Genomic DNA, 12822 nt, shown 5'->3' with positions numbered 1-12822 from the left:
CCTTGCTGTCTAACAGACACCTTCACTCTTAATTTAACAATCTGATCCAATTCTGCCAGGGAAATTGGAAAAATTTATCACCTGTGAAATTTTATTTTTCCTTGGTTGTATCTGTTTTTGTAAAACTTCATTAACGACGATGACTTGCTGAGGAAATAATGTTGTTTTTTTTATCTGCTTGGGACACGAGAAATGGCCCCAGCAGAGACTGTATGCTCATTAGCATAATAAAACAAAGAAGCATACAATGTGCGAAGACAAATAACCTACAGCTGGAAACAAAACAACATGCGGGGAATGGAGTGTTGCCCATGGCTTTAAATTAGTAACCTCTTACCTGGAACTACTTCATAGATGTCATCATCCTCGGTGGGACTGTTTGCCCTGTTCAGAGGTGAAGGACGTATCATATGAGAGGAGTTCAAGCTGTCCACATCATCATAAGACTCTTCATCATCCTCATAGGGTATGGTGGGTGAAAGGATATCTGGAATAATACAAGTAGTGTGTTTACAAGTAGTGAGAGTTCTATACAATCTAAAGAGTTTTTACATAATATTTTAATGGCATTTTTTGGTAGCAACTAATATCCATGAAAAAATGTCTGCCTTCATCTAGCCCAGTTATTCCCAACCAAGTATATTTAAGCAGAGTGAAATCAGTTTGCCATTTTTAACGTGCAAGTATTGCTGCTGTGTTCTGTGGAGCCTCTGACTTGGTTCCAGGGAACCCTGGGGAAGTCTGGTTGGAAAGCTCTAACCTTTAATCTGACTAAATATTAATACTTACTTATCTGCATTGTGAGCCTATAGTGGAACATAAGTGTATTATTCTCGGGGACCCCTGCCATTTCACCACATCGGCGATACACCTAACTCCATGCTGGGAGTGACAGGTTGCCTCCCTGTGCTCTGTGATCTCCTCCACCCTAAGTACAGAGGAGAGAGCATGCTCAGTTCACACCGCTGTATTAGAGAATAGGGTGGGATTCCCTTGCTATTCTGTTATACCCTATGCCTGCTGGTGGCATAACAGCTCTATAGAAGATGGCTGTCTGCATAAAATAAAAATACATACAACAAAAAAACTTTACTAGGAGTAACAAATTTAATTGAATACATACTTTTAGGGTACTTTCACACTAGCGTTTTTCTTTTCCGGCATAGAGTTCTGTCACAGGGGCTCTATACCGGAAAAGAACTGATCAGGCATATGTTCAGTTCAGTCATTTTGACTGATCAGGCAAAAGATAAAACCGTAGCATGCTACGATTTTATCTCCGGCGAAAAATACCCGAAGACTTGCCTGAATGCCGGATCCGGCATTTTTCCCCATAGGAATGTATTAGTGCTGGATCCGGAATTCAAAATACCGGAATGCCATATCCGTCCTTCTGGCCTGCGCAGACCGGTAAAAATGTGAAAAAAGGTACAAGACATGACAAGCGGAGAGATGGATCCGTTCTTGCAATGCATTTGTGAGACGGATCCGCATCTGGATCCGTCTCACAAATGCTTTCAATCACAGCCAGATCGGCGGATCCGACGACGGATCACACTGCCGCAAGTATGAAAGTAGCCTTAATCAATAACAAAAAAGTGATACATTCCTTTAAATCTGTATTTATTATCTGTAGATGGAAAACTTTTAAGAATCTTAAGAACTTATTCTATGTCACCCAGCATCTATATTTCAATTGTAATATGCTGCAAGTCTCACAGGTCAGATCTCTTACAATCTTTCGGTTGACGGTTGACATGTGTAACACAGGACATGTGGACCCAATGTGTCCCTGAACAGATTTTTCTTGGGACTACTCCCAAAGGCTGCCATAAACGATCAACAGCTGTCGGCCAAAGGATCGTTTGGCCGACGGCTATCTCTCCTGGCTCAGTTCAGCCGAACGTATATGTGTATTCATTGGGGAGAGGGGAAAAAGCCATTGCCAGACACCTCTGGCGGCAACTTATTTTCCAGGAGAACAAAAGGATTGGGCAAAAATATTCACTTCACTCTCGGCACACATCAGATTATTGGCCGAGCCCAATATTCTTGGCTGGTTTAGCCGACAATAAACTAATCTGTGTGGGGGTGTTAAAGGGGATGTCTAAGTGGCCCCCTCTTGTTTTGCCATCTAACCCCTGTACAGTAATCTGGACTTGGCTGCAAGGCTGTTACCTCTCATTGTTTAGTTTAGAGAGATTAGGGTGTGGCATCAAGGGGACAAACAAGATCAAGGTCAGTGGAGAAGCTAAGGGCAGGGCACTCATAGTTTGTTCTATTCAGTAATCAGAGAGTAGGTCAGGGCAGGTGGCACAAGGTCAATATGGGAGTCTAGCAGGAGCCAAACATACAGCACCAGGTCAGTCTGGTAAATGGGTGAACTAGGCAGAACTACACACATACTGGCAGTAATGCCTCCAGGGAGGCCGCAGGAGACGAACTGCTGGCTATGAAGAGGTCAGTATTCTGGCAGTCATACCCACTGGCATGGACCGCCGGCATTACAACATGTATCGCTAGCTTTAGTCCTCTTACACCAGTATTACAAATCATACAGTTTGCATTGGAGCATATCAACTTCAAATTACGCTTCTAACCAGTGCTGTAGCTGTATCAGGACAATATTAAAGGGTTTATCCTATAAATAACGTAAAAATTAAAATCAATCATTATATAGCATATGACAACAAAGCTAGAACCAGCCCTGCAGCTCTCATAGCTCCAGCGCTCTCGCCCCCATACTTTGGTCCAATTGCTCTGCTAGATTTAATTCAAGCTGGCAGCTCAGGGGGGCATATCCATTCTCGGGGGCATATCCATTCTCAGGGACATGTCCTTTCTGCTGGACTCTCCCTGTAATGGTCACATGTTCTAATGGAAGATATGACTGGTGGCAGGTTAATGATGCAACAGAGTATTTGTGTCCACCTCAAAGATGGTTCTGAGGTGGACATAGAAATAAGGAAAAGAACAAACAGCAGGTGTCTCTATACTGTACAGATGTTTTATTGAATAACTCAATGGCTATAAAAAATGTTTTCATTACATGCAATTATGAATGTATTCAGATTCATGTACTGGTTTACAAAATGTAGAATAGTGTGTGTTGGACAATCTCATTAATGTGCAGAAATTACTCGCCCCCCCCAAAAAAAAGAAAAGAAAAAAGGTATACATGGAAAATTAAGTAATGGTGAAATAAGTGGGAAGTCATGTGGGTCATTTGTGGTCTGATTCTGTTTGTAAGATCAAAGTGTAATATATCATACCTTTTACCAAAAATTGTATGTGTTCCACCCAGTCTCTGGCATCTCCTGGACTGGCCGCGGTGAACTGTTGATGTACAAGAGTGTTTTTAGTGGGCTTTTGCGACCCTCATAGCAGTGTATTTAGTTACTAGAAGACTGGACATTACCTCATAGCTGCGATTGCCAGGAGAGACGAGCTCAAAGCAGGAATCTCGTCGAGAGTCTTTGCGGATACTTGAAACCAGCTGGGCACCACAGTCTTTTATCAGGAAGCCACCCTTGGGAACTTTCCCTGCAATACAATCTATAAACAATCACTTTGTAAAGGCCATGCCCAATACCAGGTGGTACCGCTGTTCACAGTATAGGGTCTGCACCACAAATAGTGGTCCGTGGCTGAATCAAAAAGTGTTAAGTGCCCAGGAAGCATTTTGGAATGTAAGCCATTGTGTAAGATACATGGGAATGCTTGCTATATGGAATAAAGTAAACATCTCTAAGGAAATAGTGGAGAATATTTCCAGTCTGGTTTGTGCTGGGAACCATTCTCGATGTTTCATTATTGAAATAGGAAAACTGTATATAAGAGAACTGATCTCTTCCATGCTGTGTTCTTCTAAACGTGGGGTGAATAGTTAAAGGGGTTGTCTTATCTGAGACTAGGATATGCCACCAATGTCAGATAGGTGCAGGTCCCAGAAGTGGTACAGAATGGGCTCCCTAAAGTGAAGGAGAGTGCACCGAGCGTGCAAGGCGTGCTCTCCAGAGTTCAGAAAATAGCCAAGCGAGTGCGCGCAGCTATTTTTGGAAGTCCCATAGAAATAAATAAAGAATGAATGGCGCAAGCACGGCCACACTCTATTCACTTCTATAGGACTGATGGAGATAGCTGAGCCAGCGCTCGACTATTTTCTGCAGTCCCATAAAAATGAATAGAGGGCAGTCGCACATACGTGACTGCTCTCCTCTCACTTCAGGGGTCCCATTCTGGAGACAGGTGCGGGTCCTAGAGATGGGACCATCACATAGCAGTTTGATAAGAGTGTAGCTATAATGAGTGTTTAAGAGGTCAGAAGTTCAGAGACGTAGCTTCACATGAGTGACGGGCTTTCGGAACTCAGAAGGTGCAGTCTGCAAAAAGACTTTTTAACTATGTGTATCACAAAAACAGCAGATTTTTTTTTTAAAAGACCAATTAAAAAAAAAATTCTAGCCCAAAATGAGTCAAATAAAATCATGAAAACTGCCCTATAGCCTTTAAATCTTGACAGCTCTTTTGATATGTGTTTTAGTAAACAGTTGTATTCCCCATGAAATAACATTGGGGCGTTACCAATTCTCCTTGTTAATACAGTGTATCCATACAAATCCTGACACTGTCAATAATGGAATGGTAGTATACATTTCAAGGAGGAATAACTAAGGAACAGGTCAATGCACAGTTCTAAAAAAAATAAAATAAAAAAGATAAATATTTTATAGGGATTATAAGCATTTACTAGCAGAGCCTCAAAGTTTTTATTATCATTTGTTTTCATTTATAATCCATAAATTCTGTGTTAATAATATTATGGGCATGTTGATTGCATTTGTGAACCAATATATTTTTTTCCACAGCAAAGCAAATTGATGCGAATAAACCACCATTGAATACAACAATAAAATTCACGATTAAGTGTGGTCAACACTACAGAACTGTATGAGAGGTAATTTTTTGCTGGGCCAACTGTAGTGTTTATTGACACGATTTTAGGGTATGTACAACTTTTTGGTCACTTTTCATTCAACTTTTTATGGGGACAAGGTGAAAATTATAAATCGTGCATTTTTATAACATTTTTTTTCTGTTATGGCCTTTATCCAGCAGAAAAATATTTTGATATTCTAATAGTTTGGAAATTTTCGGACATGGTGATTATTTTTGTGTGTAAAATTGGAAAAGGGAGGGGAAATTTAAATATATATTTTTTTTTACACAAAATAGTATTGTGGTGACATGCTGTCTGTGAAGCTATGACTAAGCCACGGCTTTTCATGCAGCTTACCATTTTAGGCAGCTCACCATGACAGGTCTTGAACCTTCACAAGGCCACAGGCTGTCATGGCAACTGATGGGAACCCCACGATTTTGCTGCGGAGGACAGAGGGAGCCCCCTTACATCTGTCTAATCCCCCAGATATTGTGGTCGCTATCGACAGCTGCATCGGAGGGTTTAACTGACCGGGATCTGCACCCGCCATGTATTGAGTGAGCTTCATACATCCCCTGCACACTATTGCTGTACAAGTTAAGGGGTTGTCTGAGGTAATATAAGACCTTAGACAAGCCATACAATTGCTCAATTGCTTAAAAAAAAGTAAAGTACACCTCTTTCTCCAGCGCCATTCTCTGTGGCACTGGTCCATTGGCACTGGACAGTAATTGGCTGCAGCAGTTGTGTGCTGTATCCTGGTATGTCACCGTCACTGTGATATACAGGTATATAGAATATCATTGCTGCGGCCAATCAATGTCCTCACTGGTTTACCATTAGCATTGGAGTCTACTAGAATTACACTGACTTCCTATGGAGCCCTGCCACAGACAGGTTCTCCATAAGGACTACTGTGCTGCAGCTTCCTCTATCACTCACTCCGGCTCCCGCTCCTCGCTGGGGGTAGCTGGAACACACCCGGAAGCACGTGCTTCTGGGTTTTTGCCCCTACAGATGCCGTGGTCACATTTGACCACAGCATCTGAAGGGTTAAAAGTTCACGATCAGCGTTACCGCCAGACACCTGCTGTTTAAAACAGCAGACACCCAGCTGCTATGGCGCCCGCTGCATGCATGAGCAGGTGCCATATTTAAAGTCCTAATCGCTCACGTATATATGTCAGGCTGTCGGGAATGGGTTAATGAAAAGCTACAAATAAGGCATTATTTTTAACTGTTTTGTACTCATCTAGCAGAATGAAATAATTCACATATTACATAACCCGTAAAAAATGCAAGCAATAATTAGAGGTCACATAGCCGATTTCCTCCATGTTGTGAACCTTCTCCCATCAAGTAAGTTCATGAGGTCATTCGGTTAATTATGACAGGATAGCTATGCATCCAGATGTGCAAACCCTTCCTTCCTGAACAGTGTATACAGACAGGAGAATCAAAGTAGGCAAATCAGAAAATATTCAGCTGCAAGGAGAAGGGTTTACTCACAGTTTTAAGCCTCTTTCACACGGTCAGGATTTGGTCAGGATTTTTGCATCAGTATTTGAAAGCCAAAACCAGGGGTGGGTCAAAAACAAAGAAGAGGCACAATTATTTGTATTATAACATTAATATTATATTATACAGACTACCTCTGTAGTTTCCACTTCTGGTTTTGGCCTACAAATACTGACCAAATGAAACAGGTCTTAGACAGAGCTGCACATTTTTAACCATTTTAGATATGAGTTATAAGGCTGCCTGGTGGATACAAATTACTATAATAGCATGGTCACATTAAAGATGAAAGATGAATAAATGTACCTGAATATTACATCAGGCATATGAAACACACAGAAAAAGTATATATATCTAATACTGAGCGTATGTGTGTATGTCCGCTAAAGAAATCCGCACCGTCGGAATTTACAATCACGAAATTTAGCACACAGGTACATCAGGTGTCCGGGAAGGTTTTAGGTCTCAGCTCTCTAGCACGTACCTTTCCTGAAATATTCCCAAAAAAATGCAAATATGGCACATCACATGAAGCCTGCAGGTCTTTCTCTTCATATCCCAACTGCCATACATGCGGTCACATGTCCCTTATCAGGCCCTTAGTCTCCACATACAAACAGTTTTACACCAGGTTTCCATAACAACCCAGCCATTATTCTTGGCTGTAGGTCAGCTTTAAAGGGGCAGGGCGCTGTGGATGACACTGTTAAGGGAGCGAAGTGCTGTGGAGGTCACAATTCAGGGGGTAGGTAAGGTGGCCACCCTCAAAAGACGGACTTAAAAACCCTGCCCCAGGTCCAGCTAGGCCACTTCCTGACTCTGTTAGGCCACACCCCTCCCACTCCGCAGCCGACGGGGATTGAAAAAATGAAGGTAAAAATCAACTTCTGTCAGCTGCAGGGGTGGGAGGAAGGGTGACTTTCTTGTTGCAGCTAACGCTCAGACAGCACAGTGCTGCTGTCTGAGAGTGAGCTGTTCAAAAGGACATCCCTGTGTCTGTCTAGGCCCTGCTCCGGACAGAGGACAGGGAGTCTGAGAGCCGGACTGTCCAGCCTAAAACTGGACCTCTGGTCACCCTAGGGGAAGGTTGCTGTGGATGTCACAGTTAAGAGGACGGTCCGCTATGGAGGTCAATGTTCAGGGGTAGATTGCTGTAGAGGTCACTGTTAAGGACATGGGGTATTGTGGAGGTCACTAATAAAGGGGTGGCTGCTGTGGAGGTCACTGGTAGGCCTCTTTCACACGAACATGTGAGCTCCGTGGTCGTAGTGCGGATCCGCAATACAAGGGCACTGTTCTGTGTGCATTCCACATCACGGATGCAGACCCATTCACTTCAATGGGTCCGCAAATCCGGAGATGCGGAAACGGAACCCTACGGAAGCACTACAGAGTGCTTCCATGGGGTTTCGTCCCGTACTTCCGTTCCGCAAAGAGATAGAACATGTCCTAGCTGGGGGACAGGGTGTTGTGGGAATCAGTGTTAACGAGACGGTGTACTGTGGAGGTCACTAATAAAGGGGGGTGACCACTGTGGAGGTCACTGTTAAAGGGGAGGGTACTGCCGATGTTACCGTCAAGGGGGCAGGCCGCTGTGGAGGTCACTGTTAAAGGGGCAGGGTACAGATATTGTGATAACCTAACAACCCAGACAAGGAATGATTTTGTTTATACGCAGAATACAAAGTTGATCCTTCCTTGAATATATTTTACCAGCTCCACAATTACCATTGACTACATGAACATATTCAAGTTTATAAACTCACAGGTCCACTTACCTTTCCCGCTAGAATAGTAACAAAAGCTTATGTTAGTGAGAACACACCACCTTTTCTGCCATTCTGATCCAAAGAAGCCATGATCTGGAAGAAAAAAATTTAAATAAAGGGCTTATGCACACGACCTTTATTTTTTACCCGTGTGCCATGTGCATTTTCAGCACATAGCACACTGATCCATTCATTTTTATGGGGCCACGCACAATCCGCATTTTTTGCAGCTCTACGTGGTCATTCTGCAAATTACATAAGACATCCTTATTTGTAGATTACTGTCCATATTTGTGGACGAAAATGGCCATTTCTATTCATAGCAGTGAGAAAAATACAGAACGCACAAAGAATCAGTCTATATTTTGCAGATCCGTTTTTTGCAGACCCAAATGCGGACATGGCCACATGCATCAGCCCTAAAATGAGACAGATTAAACAGACAAGAATTTATCTTTGGGCAAACAGGGGCCAGATGCAGATTGTACATACATATGGCTTCACAGCTCAATTTTTTGTAATGCTGACTAGATTAAAGAAGAGACCCAATTGGTTGCTATTGTAAACCACTTCCTCTACAATCTGCACTAATTTTCATAACCAAGACCCAAGATGCCATACATATTTCCCAGGGTGCACTAATTGTGGCCATTATCTAATAACCCGGTGTGATTACTTAGTGGCACAGAAGAAAAAATAAGCTTCATCTGTCATAGGCATTACTGATAAGACGCCACCAATTATTAGCATTACATGATGGCCATCCATATAATATCATGGGCAGCTCGAGCCCACAAAGACAGGAACTACTCTTACAAAGAAGTTCTCCATTCTCATTCCACTGATGGGGGTCTAAAGGGCATACAGTACAGACCAAAAGTTTGGACACACCTTCTCATTCAAAGAGTTTTCTTTATTTTCATGACTATGAAAATTGTAGATTCACACTGAAGGCATCAAAACTATGAATTAACACATGTGGAATTATATACATAGCAAAAAAGTGTGAAACAACTGAAAATATGTCATATTCTAGGTTCTTCAAAGTAGCCACCTTTTGCTTTGATTACTGCTTTGCACACTCTTGGCATTCTCTTGATGAGCTTCAAGAGGTAGTCACCTGAAATGGTCTTCCAACAGTCTTGAAGGAGTTCCCAGAGATGCTTAGCACTTGTTGTCCCTTTTGCCTTCACTCTGCGGTCCAGCTCACCCCAAACCATCTCGATTGGGTACAGGTCCGGTGACTGCGGAGGCCAGGTCATCTGGTGCAGCACCCCATCACTCTCCTTCATGGTCAAATAGCCCTTACACAGCCTGGAGGTCATTGTCATGTTGAAAAATAAATGATGGTCCAACTAAACGCAAACCGGATGGAATAGCATGCCGCTGCAAGATGCTGTGTTAGCCATGCTGGTTCAGTATGGCTTCAATTTTGAATAAATCCCCAACAGTGTCACCAGCAAAGCACCCCCACACCATCACACCTCCTCCATGCTTCACGGTGGGAACCAGGCATGTAGAGTCCATCCGTTCACCTTTTCTGCGTCGCACAAAGACACGGTGGTTGGAACCAAAGATCTCAAATTTGGAATCATTAGACCAAAGCACAGATTTCCACTGGTCTATGGCCATTCCTTGTGTTCTTTATCCCAAACAAGTCTCTTCTGCTTGTTGCCTGTCCTTAGCAGTGGTTTCCTAGCAGATATTCTACCATGAAGGCCTGATTCACACAGTCTCCTCTTAACAGTTGTTCTAGAGATGTGTCTGCTGCTAGAACTCTGTGTGGCATTGACCTGGTCTCTAATCTGCTGTTAACCTGCGATTTCTGAGGCTGGTGACTTGGATGAACTTATCCTCTGCAGCAGAGGGGACTCTTGGTCTTCCTTTCCTGGGGCGGTCCGCATGTGAGCCAGTTTCTTTGTAGCGCTTGATGGTTTTTGTGACTGCACTTGGGGACACTTTCAAAGTTTTCCCAATTTTTCGGACTGACTGACCTTCATTTCTTAAAGTAATGATGGCCACTTGTTTTTCTTTACTTAGCTGCTTTTTTCTTGCCATAATACAAATTCTAACAGTCTATTCAGTAGGACTATCAACTGTGTATCCACCTGACTTCTCCACAATGCAACTGATGGTCCCAACCCCATTTATAAGGCAAGAAATGCCACCTTTTTAAACCTGACAGGGCACACCTGTGAAGTGAAAACCATTTCAGGTGACTACCTCTTGAAGCTCATCAAGAGAATGCCAAGAGTGTGCAAAGCAGTAATCAAAGCAAAAGGTGGCTACTTTGAAGAACCTAGAATATGACATATTTTCAGTTGTTTCACACTTTTTTGTTATGTATATAATTCCACATGTGTTAATTCGTAGTTTTGATGCCTTCAGTGTGAATCTACAATTTTCATAGTCATGAAAATAAAGAAAACTCTTTGAATGAGAAGGTGTGTCCAAACTTTTGGTCTGTACTGTATGTGTATGGGTTGCCCTCCTTTAATTTATTAAGGGATGCTTCTACACAGGTTTTTTTTTTTTTTCAATATTCAAAGAAATATTATTTTCAGCAGTGCTATGCCATTAAAAATTAATTACAGAATATTGACCTTCTGTAGCAGTGATCTAGAGCAACATTCACACTTACAGTGGAATCCAGACATTTTCTGGAGTTTACCTGGAGGGGCTGTATATGTGAATGCAAACATCTGAAATATCTGTCCCTGATTTTTGCTGATTGCTGGTGTTAAATGCCCAGACTGAGAGGAAGTTAAAGGCATTGTCCAATCTGGACATTTATCACATACCTGTAGGATATGCCACAAACGTCTGATAGGTGACGTTCCGACCTCTGGGACCTGCTCCTATCTGGAGAACAGGACCACATGGTGTGATGTGGTGAATGGAGAGATGGCCACCTATGTGGCTCTATACATTTACGGTTATGTGACTTCTGAAAATAGTCAAGTAACCGTGCTCAGCTATTTTCAGAAGTCCTACAGTAGTGAATGGAGAGAGACGCGCAAGCGCAGCCACCTCTCCCCTCACTGTAGCCTGCAATGAGCTCCTGTTCTTGAGATAGGTGCAGGTTCCACCTCTGGGACATGTTCCTATCGGATAGTTATGGCATATTCTGTTATTAGAAAGAAAAAAAATTACATAGAATATTTACATACCGGTTAATATGTGTTACATTTTTTTAAGTGTCATTTTAAGCTAAAGAAAATGCAGAGTCATCACTTATTTGACAAAGTTACTAGTAAGAAGAGACTTTAGAAAGACATGCCAGCAATGCTAACCCCAGCATAACCTGTATGGTGTGATTCTGATAAGCAGCACCGCATGACATCCTACCTCTGTTCCTCTTCTCTAGGAAGCCCTGTTTCAAAATCTTTTCAGGCTCTTCTGCATCTCGAGATTCTAAAACAAAGTTAATAAAATTATTTAATGAACAGGAAACTGACTGCAATGTAAAATGAAATGAATTATTAAAATCCCCCCCACCATGAAATAAACTTCCTGATAAATGTTACTCTTCATGTGCACAGTATTTCATTTGTTAAACACAGCAATTTGATCTCCAAAGCTATTATCTCTGCTCTGAATGGGGACAAAAAGCTAAAGGGCTTATCAGAGTTTACGTTTTTTAATCTCACCCCCCCACCCCCCCCCCCCCTTCCTCCATGAAGTATATTACAAGTATTGCCTTATTGTTTAATAATTTTTTTTATTTCATCATGACATGCCACATGGGAACATATCCTTAGGGTATATGCACATGGTGTGTATTACGTGTGTTGTTTCTGCAGAAAATCCAGAGCAAAATACAGTACCAGCTAAGTAGATTCTCAAAATCTCATGTTTAGAGAGTAGAAATTTTCTGTGCCAAAACAGACAGATGGTGCAGATTATGAAATCTGCAGAATGCCAATTGTTTGTGCGGATTTTCAGTGCGTTGCAAAGGGTGAGATCTGAGGCAAATCTGCATCAAAATCCATATGTAACACATGTGGACTGGTACAGAATGGCAGCAAAAAAACACACAAAAATCTGCATAAACTACACTGCCATGCATGGGCACTATCCGTGCAGCTGCTGCGACGGATCCAGATCCGTTCAACTTGAATGAGTCTGTGATCCGTCCACAACCCAAAAAAAACTGAACATGTTCCATCTTTTTGCGGTGCGGAGGCACAGAGAGAATGCAAACAGAAGCACTCCGTAGTGCTTCCGTGCCTCCGTTCCGCACCAACCTTCCAGATTGCGGATCCATTCAAGTGAATTGGTCTGCATCCGTGATGCGATGAGCAAACAGACAGTGCCCGCCTATTGCGGGCCGCAATACGGCCAAAACCGGGCAACGGCTGTGTGCATGAGGCCTTAAACAGACTGTTGATTCCGTCTGTACTATCTCCATGTCAGCCAACCTTTGTGCATGCTACTCCCACTGTTGCAAGCAACACTCCGCACTCTTTACATAAAGGTAGGAAAACAGATATGATGCATGGGAGTTGGGATTTCCGCTTACTTCGATGGAGAAAACCATCATAAATAGTACTTCTTTATATAATAAAAATGGTGTTCTCATAAGATCCTTTT

The 12822-nt window shown here is 42.4% G+C and overlaps 1 protein-coding gene across 6 annotated transcripts in view; it reads right to left on the bottom strand.

The window, feature by feature from the left end:
* The window catches only part of SKAP1 (src kinase associated phosphoprotein 1), a 684040-nt gene that overhangs the window by 157484 nt on the left and 513734 nt on the right, over positions 1–12822 (bottom strand). For 5 of the 6 annotated variants that reach the window (XM_044300194.1, XM_044300192.1, XM_044300191.1 and 2 more), the window contains exons 5-9: positions 11578–11643; positions 8239–8322; positions 3419–3555; positions 3273–3336; positions 338–487 (exon numbers count right to left, since the gene is read on the bottom strand). In XM_044300194.1, coding sequence (XP_044156129.1) covers positions 338–487; positions 3273–3336; positions 3419–3555; positions 8239–8322; positions 11578–11643 — 501 coding nt within the window. The remainder of the gene's footprint in view (positions 1–337; positions 488–3272; positions 3337–3418; positions 3556–8238; positions 8323–11577; positions 11644–12822) is intronic. The other variant, XM_044300195.1, reaches the window with a different exon arrangement.

This window comes from Bufo gargarizans, chromosome 6, assembly GCF_014858855.1.
Source record: "Bufo gargarizans isolate SCDJY-AF-19 chromosome 6, ASM1485885v1, whole genome shotgun sequence".
Lineage (NCBI taxonomy): Eukaryota > Metazoa > Chordata > Amphibia > Anura > Bufonidae > Bufo > Bufo gargarizans.
Note: the sequence above shows the minus strand (reverse complement) of the source record. Positions and strands in the feature narration are given on the sequence as shown.